At 38.3% G+C, this 24,994-nt stretch overlaps 1 protein-coding gene across 1 annotated transcript in view; it reads right to left on the bottom strand.

The window, feature by feature from the left end:
• Positions 1 to 11,353: 11,353 nt before the first annotated feature.
• ZMYND10 (zinc finger MYND-type containing 10) overlaps positions 11,354 to 24,994 on the bottom strand; it is a 1,873,846-nt gene continuing 1,860,205 nt past the window's right edge. The window contains exon 12 of the mRNA XM_044078166.1: positions 11,354 to 12,693. Coding sequence (XP_043934101.1) covers positions 12,594 to 12,693 — 100 coding nt within the window. The 3' untranslated portion in view covers positions 11,354 to 12,593. The remainder of the gene's footprint in view (positions 12,694 to 24,994) is intronic.

The raw sequence follows: 24,994 nt of genomic DNA, 5'->3' as shown, positions 1-24,994 counted from the left end.
GATTGAGTTAAATTCGATTTTGATATGACTTTGGGGAGAAAGGTAGGATTTGTCCGGTAGGACACTCTTATCATTGTAGAACATGAGGTATGGAGGTTTAACAGATAGAGCTTGTAACTCTGAGACCCTTCTGACAGATGTAATAGCCATTAGAAATAAGGTCTTCCATGTCAAGAACTTAAGATATGAATTTGATGAAGGTTCAAAAGGTGGTGAGATCAGATATGATAGTGGAAGCAGCTGCACCTTTGTGGAATATTTCTGAGAGAAAATCCAGGATGGAATTGATTGGCACAGAAAAGAGGGTTATTTGACAATTTTTAGCCCAAATAGCGAATCTTTTCCACTTACTGGTATAAAGTCTTCATGTGGAGGGTTTGTGAGAAGACAGGATTTTCTTCACTGGATAATACAGAAGAGGAATCCTGGCAATTAAGGGAATTGGAGCAGCCAAGCTGTCAATTTGAGGTTCTGAATGTTGGGATGAACCATTCCTGACAGATGTGTTAACAGGTCTGGAGTTGGATCCAGAATCCATGGTTCCTCCAGATAATGAGGCTGTAGGAACAGGAGCCAAATTTGTTGAGGCCAATGAGGGGCAATGAGGATTATAGTGGTTTCCAATGAGTTTGCCTTCTGTAGCAGTTTGAAAATCAGGTGAATAGGAGTAAAGGCATACAGTAATCCCGAAGGCCAATTGTGAACAAGTGCATCCCTTGATGACTCCCCCTCTGGGGGGATCAGGGTAAAGTAGTTGCTGCATTTGGCACTGGTTGGGGAAGCAAAGAGATCACAGCAAGGCTGGCCCCATTTTTGGAAAACAGATTCTGCTACCATCTCATTGAGGGACCACTCATGTGGCCAAAGAATGGCTCTGCTCAATCTGTCTGCAATTACGGTGGATTTCCGCGGAATGTGCTCTGCTTCTAGAAAGTGGTTGGAGGATATCGCCCACTGCCAAACTCTTAATGCTTCTTGGCATAGGGGATAAGATCTGGTTCCCCCTTGCTTATGTACCACACTACAGACATGTTGTTCGACTGGATAGCTATCGTCCCTAGAGGGAGAGAGTCCTGAGATCCTTGCAACGCCAGAAGCACAGCTCTCATCTCTAGGAAATTTATATGCAGATGAGCCTCATGATCTTGCCAGATGCCGTGGACTGTCTTTCCCAGATAATGCCCCCTCCCATCTGGGAGGCATCCGTGGTTACAGTTGCCACTGCTGTTGGTGGGATGAATGGTTGTCCCTGACAGATTACAGGAGAATGAATCCACCATTGGAGGCCCCTTTTGCAAGTGTTTGTAATCATAATCTTGTGAGACATGGAGAGCTCCAGAAAGACAAAGAGGAAAAGTAGAAAAGGAGATCAGTAATTGAGAAGTTAAAGAAATAGAAATTGAGGTTATGGAGCACCTGCAAAGTGAAGGATTCAGTGTAGAAAATCTAATGCAGGAAGCACCACAACAGGATAGAGTAATGAATATCCAAATTAAGGGGAAATCAGTGGAAAAGGAAGCAACTGGTTATGTACCATATCAAGAAATTTTGGAGCCTTCCATAGGAAACAAGTATAAACATTCAATTAAAGCTAGACTGCAAGGGAAGGGACAGGAGACTGCAGAAACTCTGATGCAGCCAACATTGAGGAGTGCTAGGTCAGTGAGTTCCCATATGACAAAGCAATGGATAAGCACAGGATGAAACTGAAGATAAGGTGCCACAGGAAGATACTATATAATTTTCTATAGAATGCCCACAGGAAGTGGAAAACAAAGGATGTGCCATTAGTTTGGAAGTAAAGGGAAGATTTGTGTGATTTAATGGGCAAAGACAGATATATTTAAAATCAATGAGAGAAATAGATTGCAGAAGGTCAATAAAACCCCAAAAGTCAAAAGTCTGATAAAACAAATGAACACAGTAATTAGGATTGTCCATAGAGATCCATGCCATATAACAGAAGTAAACAGAATACATTACTGTGAAGCCAAATTAATAACTGATATAAGTTCTACCATAACAGCACATGGTAGTGAGGCAAAAGAAGGGGAGAAATCAAATACAATCATGGAAGTATCGAATAGAGAAACATATAAAGCAATTAAGACAAGAATTGTCATTGTTAGAAGAATATAGAAGATGGAATACAGCAACAAAAATACTAGGAAAGACAGATGTGATAAAAGTAGTGTGCAGTATTAGAACAGACCAGGATCTATCATGCACTATTGTAAATAACAAACTAAAATTTTAGCACAGGCGGAAAAACTTAGAAGATACACAGATAAATATAAAGGAAAAGTACAAAATAAGTAATTTAGTAATGACCCAAAAAAGTTTTATAAAGAATTGGGAAACAAGATAAAAGGAATTGAAAAAACACCAAAAAAGAAGAAATAGATGCATTTTGGAGAACTATCTATGAAGATCCTGTGGAACACAATAAAGATGCCAACTGTATAAAAGAAGTAAAAGAAAGAACAAGAAGTTTAAAGGTACAAGAGATGAAATGGGAGGAAGTAACAGCTAAAGAGATTGAAACAAAGTTAGAAAAGCCTCTAATTAAAAAACACCAGGCCCAGATGCAGTACCTAACTTTTGGTTAAAAGTATTAACATCTTTGCAGAAAGACATAGCCATGAGTAAGAACTATTTATATGCGCATCCCGAACAGACACCAACCTGGCTAACAACAGGTAAAACAATGCTCCTACTTAAGAATGAAGCTGCAAGCTACCCCAAAAATTATAGCCCAATAACTTGCCTACCGACGACATATAAATTATACATGGGAATTGATGCCGATAGAGTTTATTATAGTCATCTAGAAGAAAATTCTATTATGTCAGTAGAACAAAAGGGCAATAAAAGAAAGTCATATGGAACAAAGGATCATCTGATGTTAAATAAAGTCATAGTGGAGAACTGTAAAAAGGGGAAGAATCTAAGTACGGCACGGATTGACTACAAAAAAGCATTTGATAGTATCTCACATTCATGGATAAAAGAGTGCTTAAAAATGTATAAGATACATCCTACACTGATGGACTATGTTAGAGTGACCATGAAAGAATGGCAGACTACTTTGCAATTAAATCATGATAAAGGACAAATTACTACATCAGGGATAAAAATTCAAAGGGGGGGATATTCCAGGGTGACTCTCTTTCTACCTTGCCCTTAGCCCATTAAGCTGTCTACTGAACAGCTTAGGCAATGGCTATAATGTGGATCCTAGAAAACAACAAAGTCTAAAGACTTCTCATCTTCTCTTTGTTGATGGTTTAAAACTGTGTAGCTCATCAGACGAGGAACTGAAAGCATAGCTGCAGGTTAAAACATTTTCAGATGATATCAGAATGTCATTTGGTCTTGATAAATGTGCAAAAGCAACCTTTAAAGCAGAAAAACTGCAGCACCAGGAAAACATCAATTTGGGACAAGAATGTGATGTAAAAGAAGTTGAGCAAGAGGGAGTGTATAAATTCTTGGGAATTGATGAATGATCGGCAATAAAACATGAACAAATGTGTATAAAACTCAGTAAGGAGTACTTTAGAAGACTTAAATTAATCCTGAAAACAGCACTGACATCCAGGAACAAAATCCAAGCTATAAATCAATTTGCTCTGCCTGTCCTAACTTACAGTTTTGGAATGATTGACTGGCCCCAAAACATTCTGGATAGATTAGATATTAAAACAAGAAGGATGCTTCATGCTCACCAGATGATCTATTAAAATCAGTGTATGCCAAGATTATATATTCCCAATTCTGAAGGAGGGATGGGCCTCCTTGAAATTGATTACATGTACAGATATGCAATCGTGAGACTTCACACATATCTGCTGACATCAAGAGACCCAGATGTAGTGAAAGTTTTGAAACATGAGGAGAACAAATCTAAGATGACTTCTATGCTTAACCTAGCAGAAGCATATCACTGTCAAGCAGGAATGGAAATCAAATCAGAAGTAAACAAAAAGCAGACAGTAACTGAATGTGCCAAAAAACAAATGAAAGAATATAAGGTGAAGGGCCAGATGAAATGGCAAGAATTGTGGAAAAAATCATAAATATAGAGATATAGAAAACTTCTGGAAGAACTTCATGTTGCTCAGGAATGAACACAGGAATGGTTAAGGAGAGGTGAATTTAAACCAAGAGATGAAAGGTTAATATTGGCAGCCCAAGACAGTGGTCTATGTACATGCTGGTTTACAAAGTCCATTGAACATGTGGGAGAAACAGATAAATGTAGGTTTTGTAAAACCGAACTGGAAACAGTCGCACACCTCATTGCTGGTTTTGACATACTAATGGCAGAGGGCCTGTATACTGAAAGGCACAATAGTGTGGCGATACTGTTGCACTGGGGACTGTGCAAACATTATGGTTTTGAAGTGGCTGAGAAGCACTGGAAACTTGAGCCACAAAGCATCATAGAAAATGATCAAGTCTTCATCAAATGGGATCATCCACTACCAACAGTTCAAAAGGCAGATGCTAGAAAAAATAAATATAGTAGTCCAAGAAAAGAAGACAAAAGCAGCATTGATCACTGAAATCACCACACCCAGTGATTACAGTGTCCTGCATACAGAGGGACACAAGGTTATAAAATATCAGGATCTGCAAGCAGAAATGAGAGCAATGTGGAAGAAGGATACCCAGATAGTTCTAATTGTTGTAGGAGCAATGGGTCTTATAAAAAAAGAGTCGACCGTCATATTTAAATAAGCTACCAATACATGTAATTCCATATGAATTGCAGGAGGAGTCATTACTGGGCACATTGCGGGTGCTGTGAAGAGCATTGTTGTCTGACATCACAGAGTGAAACAATACTAATTTCATTAACTTTAATCATACTTTGACTTAGGAATGTGGTCCATTTCCATCATGGCATTAGAAACCCAAAAGATTTGAAGAAATTAAAAAAGGGAGAGACCACTGAGCTGATAGCAGCCATTGTAATATTCTCATATGGAGACATGCTAGGAGAACAAGATTTATTGTTGCTGCCATCTTCCCTAGAACTTGTGTTGCTGCTGGATGAGATTTCCTGATTAGTCTCCAAACATGGTAGTGAAGATCTTGTACTCTTTCTTAGGGGGAGTTTAGCCATCATGGAATTGGTGTCTAATTCTGCTCCAATGAAGTTTCAGTTTAGAGGTAGTTGTAGAACAGATTTTTTGAAGTTTATTGTGAAACCTAGGGAGGCATACTTGGCTTGTAGCAGATGTCTGGTTGGGGCACTGATGAGCCAGACATCTAGAGAAACACTCAGAATCATCAGTGCCTCAGATGAGGCACTATCAGTGCAACACATTTGGTGAACACCCTGGGGGCTGTGGTGAGACCAAAGGGCAGGACTCTGAACTGATCATGATTGGCTCCCAGCTAAGTACCTTCTTGACCATCTTTCCATTAGTATATGGTAGTACGCACCTTGTAGGTTTATAGAGCATATCCGACTGTCTTATTCCAGCAATGGAAATACTGACTGTAGTTTTACCATCCTGAACTTCGTCGTCTTTACAGATTTGTTTAAATTGTTGAGATCTAAAATGGGTCTCCAGTCCCCTGTTTTCTTTAGGACTAAAATGAATCTCAAGTAAGTTCCGGATCCTCTCTGGTCTGCAGGGACTTCTTGGATGACTCTTTTGCTTAGCATTTTTTGGATCTCTAATGTTGTTTGTTCCTGCTGACTGGCTGGAACATTTGGAACTGATTTTTTTACCGGGGTGGGGGAACAAAAGGGTATTATATATCCTCTGGAAATTATATCCAGCACCCATTTGTCTGTGGTTACATTTTGCCAGGTTGTTAGGTGCAAGGATAAATGCCCCTAACTGCCTCCAGAGGTGGACAATCAGGACAAACAGGAGCGCTGAAAGGGCCTATCAAAGGAGGCATGTCTGGAGCCCTAGTTTTGCGGACCTCTTCTGCCATGTGGGCATTTTCCGTTGCTGTTCCCCCATCTGCCTCGGGGAGAACTTTCACCTTGCATGTCTTGGTTCAATCTTTGGGGTCTCCTGAATCACATTTTCCCGCTTCCTCTCTGACCTTTGGGAAAGGGTCTGGTAGTGGCAGAAAAACATACTCCAACAGCAGACAAAGTCTTACCTTCCTTTTCACATCTGGTGAGCATCTCTTTTACTTTGGGTCCAAACAGTGATAAGTCGTCAAATGAAGCATTAACAAATGAAGATCTGAAAGGTTCCACAAAGTCGCAAAAGTGCATCCAGGCCTGCCTCCTGATGGAGATGCCTGAACCCTTATTTGGCCTCCAAGGAGTGGGCTCTATTGTATCTGGGGTCTCCCACGTCTTGTGAGAGAGCAGGTCTATGAGCTCATCAGAAGGTGGAGTCACCCAAGAGCTTGAAGGGTGAAATCCGAAGGCCTTCAGGTAGACTGACTCTTCGGCAGAAGGGAAAGAGGGCTGCCAATCACCCCTTGGTTTCAGAATCTCCATAATCTTTCCAAATTAGAGCTCCTCAGTGCGTGATTGATCTTCTGTAGCATCTAAGTCAGCGTCTGAAGTGATGGACTCCTAAGGGGAGTCTAGGTGCTTCCTCATGCAGGTTCTCTTCTGAGGGACTTCTTCAGAGGGGTATTCTGGGGATGTTTCAGAAGAGATGGGGACCCCCTTGGGGGTTTCCTGAGGTCGGGGATCTCTGCAATCACATGGAAGGGGATGATGAGTAAGACACCTGTGTGGGGGAAAGAAGCTCTGAAGTAGCTTGCTCAATAGACTGAGAAGAAGTCAAAACTCTCTCCATAGCCTCAAAAGCAGTCTGGCTCAGCTTTGAAGAGCCCCCTGGAGCAGACAAATGAGTTTTCAGAACCGAAGGAGCTTCCAGAGTAGAGGACAGCCACTCTGAGGCAGAAGTAGGAACTGAACTCATTCGCACCGATGCCCCGAGAGTCAGAGTCAGATCCGGGAGATCGGAATCTGTTCTGAGGATCAGAGCGGAGAGTGTCGGATCCTAGAGGTCTCTTGATCTGAAGAAGTGGAGACACTCTGAGCAAATGTCGGATCCAAAGAAATAGAAGGAGGTCTTGCAGCAGACGCTGCAACAAACTGGAGCTCAGAAGCTTCTTGCTCCAAAGCAGAAGATCAGATCGGAGGAGGAATAGGTACCGTGGGGGTTTGTTCAGACTCTCTGGGGCTCGGATCCAGAATAAGTCTGGCCAAAGCAGGTGTCTTCAATAGTCTCTGCACCACCCTATCCACATCATCATCTGAAAGGGATGTGGTAGAGTGAGAAGATAGACTAGGAGACCTAGATCTGGCTAAAATGGTAGAAGGTGGTCTGGAGGTCACAGCTTCTAATGATGTAGATACTGAGAATTTGGAAGGTCTTGTCTGATCTGACTTGGAACTGATTTAATTCATCGGAGCAGAGTTTGCTTTTGGAGCCAACAATCTAGGTACTTTCTTTGGCAGCTCCGAAGATTTAACAGAAGGTCTTTTTGGAGACTTGATTGGCTTGTCTGCTGAAGAGAGGACTTCTGCAAAGGGTGATGGAAGAAGACCATTTGAAATCAATTTGTTTTTATGCTCTATCAATGCCCTTTGGTTAAATGCATGGCATATAGTGCAATATTCTTGGAGATGCAGAGGTCCAAGACAATAGATACAAAGGGAATGAGTGTCACTCATAGGCATTTTCTTGTTGCATTCTGAACACTTTTTAAAAAAAGTTCCAAAGACATGCATTTGGAGCATTTCTCCATGGGCCACCATTGAAAATAGGCTCTGTTCCTAGTCGGGCATTCCCAGTCAACATATGTTAAATAAATAAATAAATAATAATAAAAAAAATAAAACCAAGAGGTGTGTATTCTTTTTGAGACATAGTGGCTAATAAGTTTCACACTACTAAGCTATTTAAAAAAGGAACAAATACAGCAAAGGGGAAGGCTAGCAAATACTGCTCAATCATTAACAACAGTAGCAGAAACACTGTATGAAGTACTAAAACTTTTTTTTTTTTTTTACTATAACAGCAACTGAGAAACAACAAGCCCTCTAACTAAAATGGGCAGTAACACACTTTTTACACAAAAAACACAACAGGAAGATTAAGGAAAGCCCTATAAATTTAAAAAGGGAAGGGAAGGGAAGGAAAAAACGTCCCTCTTATTTAAACAGGCCAAAGGCTCTCTAAATGCACCTCAAGTACAGCAACTTATAATAACTACACTAAGAATATTCAAAAACAGTTATAAACAGATGTTATACAGAGAATTTGACTTCAAAGGTAAAAACAGATAAAAAAGAGATTAAAGACTTAGCCCAGAGCTGACTGACATCATCCACACAGCATGGCAAATGAGAACTGAGGTATTTTTCAGGTGCATCGTGGGAAGGGTATGAGCCCATGAGATTGGTTAAAGTCCTCCAGCTAGCAAACAGGCCAAGACTGATCCAATGCATCAGGTTAGACCCCCCCCCCCCATCTCTGAGAATTAGGATGAGACTGATAACATCACATTAAGACTTATGTCTGTCGGATCCGAAGACTTAGCATCCAATGCAGAAGTAACAGCAGACCTGTCAGATCTGAGGAGAACTTAGGATCTGAAAAGAGCCATAGGGGACTTTAAATTTATAATTATTACCTGAAGATAAAAATTATGTCTGTTGGATAAAAAATAACTTAGGATCCAATGATAGGAGTCGAACCTGTCGGATCCAAGGAGGAGTTTAAGATTCAGTGGAAATCTTGGAGATGTCGGATCCGAGGTGGCTGGATCCAACCTCTTTAAGACTCTCTCTCTTTTTTTTGTTTATAAAATAGAGATGAAACCAAATAATTTGAATACCTGGACCCTTAACAGGGTCCTTGAATATTCAATTCCAGCAATGTTCTGAGAAAAAGGTAGTTAGCAGCAAACCATTCAATATTAATGTATTTCTTCTTTTGTTCAAGTTCTGAAGGACTGTGTGGTCAGATCGGACTTGCTTTGGATGCAGTTTTTGTTCTTTCTTTTCAGTTCCGAAGAAGCAGGGACTAGAGAAGCCAAGAAACTAGCCTTTTGACAGGTCTTTACAGTTTGTATGGGGGGGGGGTTTGAGCCCTGGCAATGACTTTGGATAAAAGAAGATGGCAGTAAAGCCTTTAACATCAGTCTATTCTTTCCTATCCACAGAAACTTGTGATATAAACTGCAGTCTTAAACAATATAACCAAGGTTGTAGCAATGGAATTTAAAGAACTACAATAAATCCTGTATATAAAAGAAATATTGATAGTAATAAAACACTGACACCAAAACAGAAAAATAAAGTTGTAAAATAAACTGTCACGGTAATAGAGAACTATGGCTGGTGAAAGACAAAAAAGCTTTGGTATTTTTCTCCATTATAGATTTTCTGCATTAATAGTTATAAAACAGTTCAAAAGGTAAAGGGAAGGAGAATTTTCCTAGAAGTAAAGGAGAAAAAGTTGAAGAAACAGTAATTTGTTAAAGTTAGAAGGAAAAAATAAGAAATGACTTATCTTTCACAGACAACTAAAGAGCTGAAGATGACCAAGTCTGAACTCTAAAGTGGCAAACGAGATCTGAGGGATGTTAGGGGTGATGCATTTTGGATAGGGAAGGAGCTCAAGAATTTGTTAGTGGCCATGAGTTAAAATAATGGCTGAGTCAGATCAGAGTATCGGTTCTGAACCCATATGTTGAGGAAGAATGAAAACTGACAACAAAAACATAGCTTATTCAGTGATAGTTTGTTAAAATGTAATGACCCTCCAAACCATTGAGAACACAGCAGCCTATGTTGAACTTCTCTCAGAAACTCTGTACACCCATGTCAATATCTGAATAAAGACTGCTACACCTACCAGAAGTAAGCCCAGGAATAGACTCTGAAACAAACTGCCCTGGTGGCATCCCAAATTAAACAGGATATACAACAAAAGGAAAACAATTATGGCAAAAATCAGGAAGGGTAAATACCATAAAGATAAAATCTCTCTCATCAAACTAAACAACTAAAAGGGATTTCAATCAAAGCCAACTTTGAAGTTAAGACAGACTCATGTGAAAGATAACCATAAGGCCTTCTACATCTGTGTCAAAAACCTCAAGGGCAGCACACAGCAACGTGCTGAACTGGTGTTTAATGGTGCCACATTCACTGAGCCTAGCAATATAGCGAATCTGTTAGCAGGAAAATTTAGTTCCAACTTTACCCCGTCTCATCCCCAACCATCCCCCAAAAAAATGTCCACAAACATAACCCCTCCAACTATAACTAGGGAGCATATACTGCCTGCTCTCACTAAAGCCAAGAACAAGGGCTCAGTGTGCCCCGATAACATCTCAGGATGCCTCCTGAGCAGTCTAAAATATGACTCATCAGGACCCCTGAAGTAATTTTTTAACTATAGTCTTAAAACAGGCTTTGTGCCACATGAATGGAGGACTGCAATGGTCATCTCCCTTCATACACAATTTCCTACACTGATTGCATGAAAGTCCTGTCTCTTTACTCGGCATCATAGAGATTTCTGAGAGGTGACCTTTGCCTGGCATACAAGGCATCCCCGGTCTGCATATCTGCAAAACAAACAGCATCAGAACTACTTGATTAAAAGACTTAAATTTTGTTTGTGCCATAAATAGGACATATTGTAGAGACATATATGTTTCTGAGAAAATTCCCATTCTCTGGAACATGCTACCATTAATGTGAAGCAGAGTTTTTACTTTCCCTATTTAAGCACAACTTGGACAAATGGATAGGTAATCAGAAATTCAACCCTGGTCTGGCACCTAATTCTCTGATGGACAGAAGCAGTCAGTAAATTACCCCTATATAAATCAAATTTGAGTCACATTTGGGTTGCATGGCTAGGCTTATAATGGCCCTAGTGGTCGTTAGACTAGTATACACCTAAGAACCTATAAAATAGCTCCATGAGATGTAGGACTGCCACAACATGACCAGGTGTCTCAATGTCACAAGTATTGGCCTTGGCCCAAACAGTCTGAGAGGCCAGAAGGACTCTGCAGACTCTAGCAGTATCATAAGCTGGTGCAATATGCCTCTGTAGAAACACAGAAGTATTATAATGCTTGATTGCTTGATTTTTTTCCTACCATACAATAGAGATTCAAGTGGGTGCTTTACACAGTTCCATTGGAAGCAAAACCCCTTTTGTAATGTATCCTTTATGAATATTGAGTTATTATATATCTATTTAGCCTGAACAATATCAGGAACGGTAGACACTGCAAACCAAGTAACTGCTCTAGATTTAAACATATTTTCTAAGCATACAACATTAAACCCTTACAATATCAAATAACTTGAAATAAATGAGATGGAAACTACAAACTGCAAACACAATTTATGGTGTACATGCATGTGTGCTTGGGGAGATGTGGTGGTAAAGACCCACCATCACACATGAAACAGACTAAACATGCCTTGCATTTTTCCTCAAGATTCTTAACAGTATTCTGAGAAAACTGATCAGACCCTAATCTAATATGGAAATAAAAAGATTAACAATCAGTTCTAATAAAATCAGACGCATCAATTTGTTGCTATCTGTACAACAAAGCAAACTGTACCAAGACAAACACTTAGCAAAAGAAAATAGTGTTAAACACACATAAATAAGAAGCATTTCCGTACAGTTCCATCACCCTGATAGGAATTGTTAAATGATTAATTTATTTAAGCTAAACTGCCACTAGATGACAAAATAAATTAGGTATAACACAACAGGAAAAATGGTGACATTTCTCAATGTGCTGTTTCTAGATTACGTGTCTGCTGATACAACCAGTTATTTTTTTAAATAATTTTAACATTTAAATAATACAGCATAAATAATCAGGGGGAGGGGCTGTGGCATGAACATGTGACACAGGGCAACACTGACCTAAAACAATGGATAGTTTCTGTATATGCAGCTATTCAACATCAAAGCAGCTTTTGTAGCACTTGTATAAATATTTTCTGGCAGACACAAGATTTGAAAATATCTTCGAGTGACCATCTCCGGAACAATAATGTTCTACAGTAGTTACTATCCCTGAACAAGACAAAATGCTTAACGTAGAAGTGTTTCTGTGGTACTCCCTGTAGACAGCAAACCTATTTCTACATTTAAATAAAAACATATTGTTTGCTGCAGCATTTTATATCAAATAGTAACATTTGCAGAATCACACAGGTTTGTCATTATAGCAGTTCTTCAGCAGTATAGTAACAAAAGCAATACTAACAGGAAGAATATATCTGTAGGTGAGCACTACTGATTTGCTTCTGTTTCTTGCAGAATATATCTGAGTCTGTGGATATTCCCTACTAAAGCCTGGGAAATGTCATCTGAATCCACTATACATACTGCTTTCTGCTCACAATATTTCAAACAGCTTTAGGGAGACCATTGTTCTGTTACAGAGTTGTACACTTCATTGCCAAGACAGCTGGACTCTTAATGGAAAAGCTTAACACTGTATCTCATAATTTTTTAGGCCCTCTGATCGAGAGAAAATGTATGATCCAGAAGTTTCCTCCAGTAATAGGAATGGATGTGCTGATTATAAATGCAGAGCTTTTATGGCTGGATGTTAAGTTCCTCTTTCAGCTTCTTCATAGCATCTGCCATCAGGTTACAGGCTTGCTTGTGTTTTTGCCAGTGTTGCACTTGACACTGTCTGGAAGAAAAGATATCAGAAACAGAAAACATCTTAAATGAGTCACTTACTGAGCACAATTTCACCCATTCCCCATATTAAGAGTACACTAAGTGAGGAAATGAACGAGGTTGATACAAAAATATGAAAGATAAATTGTATTCAAATTAATTAAATAATGGTACAAAACATATTTAAACCATTACTATCATTTAAATGTTTTCAGCTATGGCAGTAGTGCAGTACAATTGTGTAAGCTGCACTTACCATAACAGTAGATGTTTAAATTCCTTACTGCTACAGTAGTCTTTAGCTACATGGGTTGTATCCTGTTCAAGATACAGCTGGCCAGCTTCACAAAGCTCTGTCTCCCTCCCACACCTACACTAGCCCCTTGGAGAGAAATCAGTAGTTTGATAGCAGACAATTTCAGGACTTTCTTGCCTATGTAGACAGAAACAGCTTACTCATCTTAAACATCTAAAAGATATAAACAGTAACAAAAACCTTAATAACCCAACAACTAACTATATACAGAAATAGGGGCTGTGAGACTGGGTGTGGCTACTACTGCAGAGAGGAATTTGAACATTTACTGTTATGTTAAGTGCAACTTACAGAACTGTACTATGTTAATCAATCCCACTGCTGAGTAGTCTTTTGCAATATGGGTTGATTAAGTGTACCCAGTCTGGAAGTAGGAAGGATAAGGATTCAGGAGCCCCTGGAAAATGGTTCTAGCAAAGGTAGCCATGGATCTGCAAAAGGAATCCAGTTTGTAATGTTTTGTAAACATATGAACACAGAACCATGTTGCTGTCTCTAGAAGTCCACTTCTTTTCAGTATGTTATTGCAAAAGCCATGGCTCTGGTAAAATGTGCCTCGATTATGCCTGGAGTAGATCTGCCATAGTGGGAACAACAAAAACCAGTAGCTGAGGGCAACCATCTTGAAATAGTGTGATCTGACATGGGTTGTCCTTTCTTTGTCCCACCATAAAAAATAAATTCCTAATCTGCTTTTCTAAAGAACCTAGTTCTGCAAGATAGTACCTAAGCTGCCTATGTAGATACAGAGGGTCTATATTATATACTCAAAGTTTCAAAACTTTGAACCTCATATGATCGACACCATATGAGCGAACCAAATAACATATAGAGGGGATACACCAAGACAATCGAAGCCAACCAAAAATAAACTCCAAATATATTCCACAGGCAAATTTATTAGGTAATAAAAACAGTGTCCAGGACGCTTCACCAGACTTAATCAATCAACAGCATAAACACTCTTAAATAGTACTAAAAAAACTCCTATTGGAGAGCCACAACAAGGCTTGATAACAAAACATCAGTTCATTGGTAGCCCAATAAGTATATATAATACTTCATTCCTTGTGAATATTGTGAAGAATATTATATAAAGAACATTGCAAAAACAAAAGAATATCAACTTATGTAAATATATGAACACATAATAAAAACATATAAATATTTAAAATTATTTAAATATTGAAATGTATGTTTAAAAGTAAATATATATATAATAAAATGGCACATAAAACATACATCTTATACTAATGTGTAAAGGGTCTGTCTGCTAAGAAAGGTCTCAAAGAGATTTTTTCATTGAGACCATGACCTCTATCTGCTGCTAGCTTAATTATCCATTTTATCTCCTTCTTCTCTATATTATTTCGCATACAACCAAGTCTCACTGTATCATGAAAGTGTTCCAATACTAAAAAACTAAAAGTGTGTGTGCTGTCTCTTTGTAGCACATGATTAGCCAAAGCATTAGTTTCATTCTCTTTATTAATAGCATATATATGTTCTTAAAGTTCTAGTAGTCATACCTACATAGAAACATTGACATTTGTTACATTGACCTAAGTAAACCACATTCCTATTTTTACAGTCTGCATACCTATTAAATTCATATCTTTTACCTGTGTCTGGATGTATAAATTCATTGGAGTTTTTAATGTAACTGCATTGATTGCAAGTACGACATGCATGCGTGCCTTTCCTTTGTGAAACTATACCATCATGTCTATTGTTCCCATAACATAATAGTCTCTTCAAGGACTTAGTGTTCCTATAGCTAAATGCAGGTCTATCTCCTACTACTCTCATAATATTCTCATCAAGTTGTAGAATATTCCAGTGTCTTTTAATAATATTAATTACAGAAAAGTTATTATTAGTATATGGTAATGCTATTCTTCTCTTATTGCTGTTGGCAAAGTTACATCTAGTCCTAACTGAAGATGTGGTTCTACATATAAATGGTCTATCCTTACCATCACGTTCTATATTATGTAAACCATTTAATTCTTTCTTGTGATATCCCCTATCTATAAATTCCTCTTCTATATTGTTTATAGCTTCTGCAAATAATGAATCATTACTAGTGATCCTTGAAAAGCGTGTTGCTTGATTTTTAATAATATTCTTATATATATGTGAAGGGTGCATGCTATCTCTATGGAGTATATTATTTTTTCTACATGACTTATAAACACCTCAGTGGTGAGTCCCCATTTCTTTACTAAGTAACACATCTAAAAACTCGATTTTTGTTTGAGACGTAGTACTAGTTAATTCTAAGAACGTAGTAGTACCATTAGCATATGCAATAAATTCCTGTAAAGTGATGAAATCTCCTCTCCAAATCAAAAAAACGTCATCCACAAATCTCCTGTAACATCTAATGTATTTAGAGTAGATTTCATGTTCTAATATGTAAGTGAATTCCCAATATGCTAGAACTAAATTAGCATATGAGTTGGCACAAGACTTAATTTGAAGGTAGTAACTACCTTGTGATGTGAAAACATTATTGGAGAGGACCAGGTCTAATAGCATGGTAAACATAATAACCTTATTGTTAGACATACCTCTTTGTAATAAAAATAGTCTTAGAAAATCTATGCCTACGTCATTAGGTATACTCATAAATAGAGCAGTAACATCTAAAGTAACCAAAAAATCTGAGTCTCTTATCTCTTCATAAATATTGTGTTTTGCTAAAGTCTCTAAAACATGTTGTGTATCACGAAGAATAGATATGGTATCATCTACTATTGAATACACTTAATTTCCGAACCACTGTGTAAAATGAATAAAGGCACCAGTACTGAAACACGAAGAATTTATTCCAACTCTGCACAGACTAAGCATATGCTTTCACCAGAAACCTGGCTTCTTCAGAGTCTGACATTACAACACACCATATTTAAAACAAGCTAATATATTCTCCACACCCATGCAATTAACCAATTAATTAATCAAACAATTTTTCATAAAATACAAATAATGTTTCAACATCACAATGTAATATTAAAAAAATGGCAAACTATTAGTTGTCATTTAACATAAATAATACATACAATTAAATTAAATAAATATATATACTCAATATATGTTGTGTATTATAGATTGTAAAAATAAAAACATTTTGTCTAGATAATACTACTTAAGTATTTCAACTGAGGTTTTAAAGAAACACATTCATTTAGTCCAGGGCGCCTGGTAGCATTAAGCCTAAGCTGCCATTCCATTTCTAATCTTGCTACCCTGTTTTGTGTGTCACATTTAATGTTGGGTTTAACCCTATCTATGATAAAAAATAAAAATTTATTAAAATTAACACATACCTTACTGTGTAAATAAAGTGCATTATATTCATCTTTCCTTCTAACAGAACTAACATGCTCTCTTATTCTTTCTTTCAAACTTCTTGTAGTCATGCCCACATAAAATGCATCACATGACATACACGAAGCAAGATACACACAATTTCTAGTGGTGCAATTGCAAGCACCTGGACAAGGTATTGTATGTTGATGACCCACAACGCATATATATATGCCCCTACTGCTATAAATCTACATCCTTTGCATGAGCCACATTTGCTCATACTAGATCTAATATTGCTTTTACCCTCTCTTTCAAGAACGTTCTTCAAATTTTTTCCTTTTCCATAAACAATCACTGGGGTATCACCTAAAATCTCTCTAGTGTCTCTACTAAGAAAATACTTCCACAAGTTCCTAAGACTAGAACTCAATTCATTTGCTTTTTATTGTAGGTTAAAACAAACTTTGCTCTATTCATATTGGTGACTATGTTGTTACTGCCACCTATATTACCCCCTTCATCTCCTTGACCTCTTAGAATAGGACTGTATCTATTTTTTCTTTTTCTATATACTTCTTTTTTTATAGTAACCAACATTGAAAGCGGATATCCCCTATCTAGGAACATTCCGATCAATGTGTACATTTCCTTCTTAAACAGGTCATCATTGCTAATTAACCTACAAATCCGGACCATCTGGCCCTTGACTACCCCTCTCCTTTGATGTAAGGGGTGGCAACTTGTGTAGTGCAACATCGAATTAGAGTAACTGGGCTTCCTATAGATTGTACTCACCAGCCCTTCTTTTGTTTTATATAAAGTAATGTCCAGATAATTCACTACCTCTTTATTCCATGTATAAGTGAATCTAAGAAATTCTGTGGTTTTATTAATGTAAGTAAAAAATTCCTTCACACTCTCCTCATCACCTTTCCATAATATAAGGAGGTCATCTAGGAACCTACAATACAAGAGAATGTTATCCTTGTATTTTGAATCTAGTACATATTGTTTTTCCCATGCCCATAAGACTAAGTTAGCATAGACAGGGGCACAACGCCTGTCTTTTGTTGGTATATCTCCCCATCAAATTGTATAAAATTATTGTGCAATATTATTTCCATCAAGTCATAACATATTTCTAATCTTTCTTTGTCAAAACTGGAACTAGTTAAAAGACCGTCATAAAACAATTCCAGCCCTGTTTGATGTGGAATCACTGAGAATAGATTAATTACATCGACAGTCAAGAAACCAAAAGTTTAATTCCCAATGCCTTTAATCCTTCCTACCCTTTCCAAACAATGCCACGAATCCTTTAATATATGGTCAGCATCCATGAGTGCCTCTTTACAGAAATAGTCAACAAATGCAGCCATTGGTTCTGTCTTTGAGCCCTTTGCTGAAACAATTGGTCTAAACTGCACATTTTCTGTTCCTTTATGGACTTTCGGAATTCCAAAAAGTTTGGGCATAGTTGGAAACTTCACTGAAAGATAATCATACTCCACCTCATTTATGACACCTTGATATAAGGCATCAAGTAGAAACATATCTATCCCTCTATAGGCCCTATTGGTTTCATTAATGGATGCTCTGACGTATGTATTCTCATCTCCAAGTAACCTGAATATATAACTACTATAGTCTATTTTGTTCATAATGACCATCCCTCCTCCTTTGTCTGGTCTCATACATCTAACCTGTTGTGTTGACCATAGTTCTTGTATAACCTTTCTTTCATTTTCAGATAAATTATCTTCAACCACAGATTTTTGCATACAAATTTTCCTAAACTCATATTCTACCACCTGTTCAAATCCAATAATTTCTGGGTTTGAAGGGGGCATAAAACTACTCTTTCTTTTGATCCCTGTTAGTGTATTCCCGTCCAAGGTAGACACAGCGCCTGAACCCTGAACAGAAAAATACAATTGCAGATTAAGCTTCCTTGTATATAACTTTAAATTAAGTAAAACTTGTGCAATATCAAGTTTAAAATTTGGCACAAAGTTTATACCTTTACTAAATAGCTCAAAATATACATCACTAATGTCAAGTTCAGTGTAGTTATATATTGTAAAGCCTCTGCTTCTAACAATTTCACATGCTAATGGAGGTATACATTCATCAAGACCATTGCTATTTGTCAAAATAACACTCTTATTCATAAAATTACTAGGTTCATTATACGTTGTGGGCCTACTAGGATTCACATCACTGCTTCTATCCTGAATCCTATTACAATTTAACATTTCATCAACACATATGTACTGTGCTTGCATTGCTGTTGTATTATCAACAACATTTTTGTGTGTATTACCATCATAACATATATTTTGTTTTAAATATGGTGTGTTGTAATGTCAGACTCTGAAGAAGCCAGGTTTCTGGTGAAAGCATATGCTTAGTCTGTGCAGAGTTGGAATAAATTCTTCGTGTTTCAGTACTGGTGCCTTTATTCATTTTACACAGTGGTTCGGAAATTAAGTGTATTCTTGGTTGAACCTGTATTGGTTCTTTTGGAGTGTGTAATCATCTACTATTGGCCTGAGTTGTTTCTCTAAAAAAATGGATATGCTCTCCATTAGCCAACCTCTTCCAGACACAATTGGTCTAAGTGGGGGATTATTTATATCCTTATGTATTTTCGGGAGACCTCTAAATACTGGAACTAGAGGCTTCTCAACCAAGAAATAGTTGCATAAATTCTCATCTATTATATAACACATTAGCATGTCAGAGATTAGCATGCATCACTTTAATAAGTTTATCTAAATTCATAGAATCAAGTTTGACATAAGTATTTGTATCTGATAGTAGTTCCAAGATTCTATTGTCATAATAAAAATTATCTAAAACTACTATGGCTCCTCTCCTTTATCTGCAGGTCTAATAACTATTTCCGTATTATTTTTTAATGTATCCAAAGCCAATCTTTCTTCCTTTGATAGGTTAAAAAACTCAGGTTTCATTACATTATTTTCAAATTGTAGTAAAAAATCATTCATACAAGCTTTTTCAAAGCTTTCCAATATAGGGTGTACAGGAGGTACATAAACAGAAGTTTTTTTAAAAACAGCATTGTTAACATTGGTATCATCATTTTTAAATTGTAAAGCTAAAGCAACATTTCTAGTGAACTTTTTAATATCAATAATAAGTTCACTAACATCAACATTCTGTGAAGGAATAAATTAAAGACCTCTATTGAAAGCGCTCACTGTTTTTATTACCTAATAAATTTGCCTGTGGAATATATTTGGAGTTTATTTTTGGTTTTTCATTGTCTTGGTGTATCCTCTTTATATGTTATTTGGTCACTTGGATTTTTTGAGAGGGTACTTTATCCTGTGTTCGTGTTTTTTGCATTTCTTTTTTACCATATGAGTGAAGTTTGAAACATTGAATATATAATAAAAAAGAAAAACTTACCTAAAAGCTCTGAGCAGGGGGGGAGGCGTCCTGCGCCCGCTATTTAAATATACCAACTCTGAGATCACACTTCAGTGCAGAAAAAGGAAATCTTCCCATTCTGTGCCATACAGAGCCATTTGTTTTAACCTTCGAACTTGTAAAAGTTCGGTCATATGGTGTCGACTATGTGACATTCAAACTTTTACAAGTTCGAGGTTATAACAGGAATCCCATACAGGGCATGTAGAATTCTTTCTCCCTGGTTCTGAGGATCTGGAGAGAACACTGGGAGATTGACAGCTTTATTCAAACTAAGTTACGAAACAACTCTGAGCATAAATGAGGGATTTGTTCTTTATGTGACCCCTAACTCTACAGAAGGCCAGAAGAGTTCACCCACCATGGTACACTGCAACTTCGATACTCTTCCTGCAGATGTCAGAGCAATAAGTTGTACTGTCTTCCATGTGATGAACCTTAAGCCCACCTGATGAGCTGATTCAAAGGGTGAAATAGTTAACTTTTACAGCTCAAAGTTAAGAACTCAAGGAGTCACCTGTTTTCTAGGAGGCCTAAAATGTACAATTCCCTTCAGAAGCTGTTTTACCACAAACAGTGATGAAAGGGGAAGATCCATGGGCAGACATTCTGAAATGGCTGCTAGATGAACCTTGATAGAGGAATAAGAAAGGCCAGAGGAAAGTAACACAAATATTTAACAACCAGTGGTGCATACTATCCAAGATGGGGTCCTGGTTATTGGATAGGCACCAACTAGAAAATCTTTTCAACTTGCCAATGTAGTTCCACGTAGCAGATTTTCTTGCTTCTTTTAGTAGCTGCTGCAGTGCACATCCTCATAAAACAGGAGCCTAAAAGGTATCAAAATTAAGTTACCCAGGCAGTTAGTTGAAGTTGTTTGAGAATGGTGTATATTAAGTTTCCATTGCTTTGTGAGAGTAGATCCAATCTGTGAGAAGCTGGTGGTGATTGCCCTTGGCCAGTTCCTTCAGAAGGGTGAATCAGTGTTGCCTGGTCCAAAAAGGAGTCACTACAATGATTTTGGGAGTACTTCTAAATTTTCAGAACTACCACAGATATTAGTGGAAAGGGTGAAAGTGTATAAAGGAGAATGCCCTAAAACGGGAATGAAAATGCATCTGTTTTTCTGGCCTGCCTTCAAGGAGTCCTGTTACAGTACTTGTTTAGTTGTTTGTTTTGAAAGGAGGTGACCTGATCTATTTGAGGTGTTCTCCACAAGTGGATCAATTCCTGGAAGACCCCCCTCATTCAATTTCCATTCATAAGGGTCTGTCCTGTTCCTTCTCAGCTAGTCTGCCACTACATTTTGCTCTGACTGTTCGCTAAGCAAAAAGAGGTGTCTGTACTTACAGAATGACATGGGACTAGAGGAGTAAAGGGGAGATCTGGAATTTTTGTTATTTGCTGTCTCTACTAGTGGAATTCTTTTTGACAAAGCCCAAATTTTGAATTTGATATTCTAAGGGATAAGGATCTTTGGTCCACATGTTTTTTAAAAGCCAATGAAATTTTTCTCAGGTGTAACCTGGTATGTGGAATCATGAAAGCCACTAACCCCAAGATCCTGAGATATTCTCTTGCTGAAGTCTAAGATGGACTGGTGAAGTTCAGAAAAGTTTCAAGATTAAAATCAACAGTTTTCTTGGTAAGAAGTACAGTTTGCTGAAAAGCATCTAGAAGGCAAACTAGAAACACAATCCTGTGTAATGGCTTCAAAGAGGATTTTTTAATATTTATCTGGACCCCCAGACTGGTAAGGAGAGAAGAAACCAATGTTAAAGACTCCTGACATCTGTCAAAAGACTCTGTAAAGATAAATAAGGCATTTAAATAAGAAAATATGTGAATGCCTTACAGTCTACATGGAGCTATCAATGGAGCTATACACTTTGTAAGCATCCTTGGAACTGCAGATAATTCAAAAGCTAAAGCAGAGTAAGTACAGTTGAGTAAAATCTTACCATAACAGTTGTTGTCCTTCTCTTCCCTGTTGCAGTATTCATAACCTATGGGTTTTCCTGCCAAGGATAGCCCAATGTCCAGCCAGTATACCAAATCCTTTAGTACTTATAGGTATCATATGTCATAAGTATGCTCTGTGTGCAAAGCGTAGGGCATAAAGGTGACATACAAACACACTCAGAACTGAAAAAGCCTCAGGAGGAACAGAATGCCCCTAGAGACAAGGAAAAACATGTGCATCCCAAAGGAGATAAAGGAGAAGAGCCCTTCGGCTAGGAAGGCATGAAAGAACAGGCTAGACCAGAAGGGGCAGGAGGGAGAGACAGAATACTGTAACAGTGAAGAGATGGACATGTACCGTTATGTTAAGATTTTACACTACTGTACTATTTCCCTCCATATCACTCTTGCAGTATTCATAACCAAATGGCGAGTACAAAAGCTCAAGAGGAAGACTGGGAAGAGGACAGCATGGAAGGACCCTCTAGAAACCCATGCAGGATAGTCCTGGCAAAGCCAGCTCTGGCCCTGGAAATAACATCTGACTTGTAATGTGAAAATATGAACAGAGGACCAAGTAGAAGCCTCAAAGATGGAATTGCTATCCAGCCCCATGAAAAAAGGGGTCTATATCTCATTGTCAAACTTTTAAAACTTCAAACATCATATGGTCGATACCATATGATCGAACTTTTAAAAGTTTGAACGTTTTAACGGAGATCTCCATACAGTGCGGAATGGGAAAATTTCCCTTTTCTACACTGCAGTGCGATCTCGGACTTGGTATATTTAAACCGTTCAGGTAGGTTTTTTCTTTGGTTTATTTTTTTTTTATTACATTTTCAAACTTTTAAAAGCTCAATCATATGGTGTCGACCATATGACGTTCAAACTTTTAAAAGTTTGATTATGTAATATAGACGCTGAAAAAAAACACCAAATGAGGCAACAACTTTTGTAGAATGAACTTTCACTGATGAGGAAAAACATTTACCACAGAAAGAACACAAAGAAATGGCCTTAGAAATCCAGGAAGAGATGGTTTTCTTAAAAACAGCCAAACCCAAGGACCGGGGATGAAAGGAAACAAAAAGCTGCACAGATCTGCAAATACCTTTAGTTTTGTCCAAATACTATCTGAGTTGTCTATGCAAATCCAAAGAGTGAAGAACCTTCTCACTGGCAAACTGCGGAGCAAGAAAAAAGGAAGGCAGATGAATAGACTGATTAAGGGACAACTCATTGACCACTTTGGGCATAAAAGATGGATAAGTACAGAGAGTCACCTTTTCTCTGTGTAAAACTAAGAAAGAAGGAACAGCCATGAGAGCTTGAACTTCAGACACTCTTGGCTGAAGTGAGAGCCAAAAGAACAACAGTCTTCCAAGTACAATTCTGTAAGGAAGCTGAAGAAGCAGGCTCAAAAGGAGTCTTAGTCAATTTTTCTGTGTTTCCATTATAATAGGGTCATTTGAAGATTTTTGCTGTCTAGCCATGTGGTCTTCAGAGTGCTGCAGTAAATTGAGGCCTTCTGGAACACAGTAAGTACAAGACTTAGAAAGCTGATATAGGATATACAGTTGATTTAGACACTTTCTTTATAGCTGCAAGTCCTGAATGGTTTGATTTTTGATGCTGTAGTCGATTCCTTTATTCGATAGAACGTCCCTAGGCTTTTGAAAGGTATAGAAACTGAGGTAAGACTAATAAGGTAGGGAGCTCAGTGTAGATGCAGTTCACCAGGCGACCACCATCTTGGAATCCTTAGTCAATTTTTCAAGTACGAAATTGAGGTCCCAGGAAGACAGAATAGGCTTCCTGGGATGCCTGATATGAAGGACGCCTTTAAGAAATTGCTTGACTTCAAATCTAGAAGCCAGAGAAGAGTCAACCACAGACAAGCAGAAACTGCTGACAGGTGAGCTTTAACTGAAGCATAGGCTAACCCAGTGTGGAGCAGATCACACAAAAGAGAGAACCAGAGGAATCTCCACAGACAGGAGGATCCTGATGGCAAGAGGAGCACCAGACAGAAAATATTTTCCATTTGGACATATATTATTTCCTGGTAGTGGGTTTCCTGGCCTCCTGCAGCAGTGAAGCATATCCTCAGAAAAAAGGTGCATAAAAGGGATCAAAACCCTATCACCCACAGTGTCAGTTGAAGAGTGGACAAGTGAGGATAGACAAGAGACTCCCTGTCTTGTGCGAGCAGATCCACTTGGTGAGGTAACCTGTTGTAATTTCACCTGGCTAAATCAGAAAGAAGGGGAACCAATGCTGTCTGGGCCAAAAGGGAGTCTCTAGCAAGATTTTGAGAGTGTCCTGCTTGATTTTGTGCAAGACTTGCTGTAGCAGAGGAAGGGGAGGGAAGGCATATAGAAACATCCCCTTCCAAGGAATAGACAGGACATCTACTTTCCAAGCTAGAGGACTTGGGATTCTGGAACAGAACACAGGAAGTTGTCTGTTCAGAGGGATGGCAAAAAGATCTACCTGAGGAATACCCCAGCTTGTGTGCTGGACCTGCTCAAAAGGTTCTGCCACTAGACTGCACTCCTGGGGAATGTGAACTACCTGAAGAGTCACTTGATATGGGACAGCTAGATCCTAGAGCTGAAGAGTAAGTCTGCAAAGAAGATAGGAATGTCTACCCTCTTGCTTGTTGACATGTCACATCACTGTGGTGTTGTTTGTGAAAATATTCAGGGGCCCGGGATGAAACAGGGAAAGAGAAGCTTGAAAAGCTAGAAGCAGGTTGCTCATCTCCTGTGTATTGATGTGGTCTGACCTCTGATGAAGAAGCCAGAGAGACCCAGAACCTTGAGAGAGCCAAAGTAGGCCCCCCATCCTCTGTCTGAGGCATCTGTAAAGAACTCTCGAGTCAGGACTAGAGCTTGTAAAGGAACCATGGGTTAAGAAAAAGTTGATGAATCCACCACTGAAGCACAAACTTGAGGAAGGAATGGTAATGGGAAGTCCAGAGGGGTAGCAATGTTGAAGCCACAATGACTGGAGGTACCACTGAATATTTCTCGTGTGCAGCCTTCCAGAGGAAGCATGAGGATGCTGGAAACCCTGAACCCAAGGATCATGAGAAATTCCCTGTCTGTGACTGATGCTACAGGATGAAGAAAAGAATGGGGAAAGGCAGTGGGGGGCAGGGTCTTGGGGACAGGTAGAGATGCTAGCATGGGGATGGTCTGAAGCCTGAACTGAAGAAAATATGGTCCTGATAAGGTGTCTGAACTGATTTCTG

The sequence above is a fragment of the Protopterus annectens genome, chromosome 7.part0 (genome assembly GCF_019279795.1).
Source record: "Protopterus annectens isolate FY-2018-M chromosome 7.part0, PAN1.0, whole genome shotgun sequence".
Classification (NCBI taxonomy): domain Eukaryota; kingdom Metazoa; phylum Chordata; order Ceratodontiformes; family Protopteridae; genus Protopterus; species Protopterus annectens.
The sequence above is the reverse complement of the archived record's forward strand: the minus strand, read 5'-3'. Positions and strand labels throughout refer to the sequence as shown.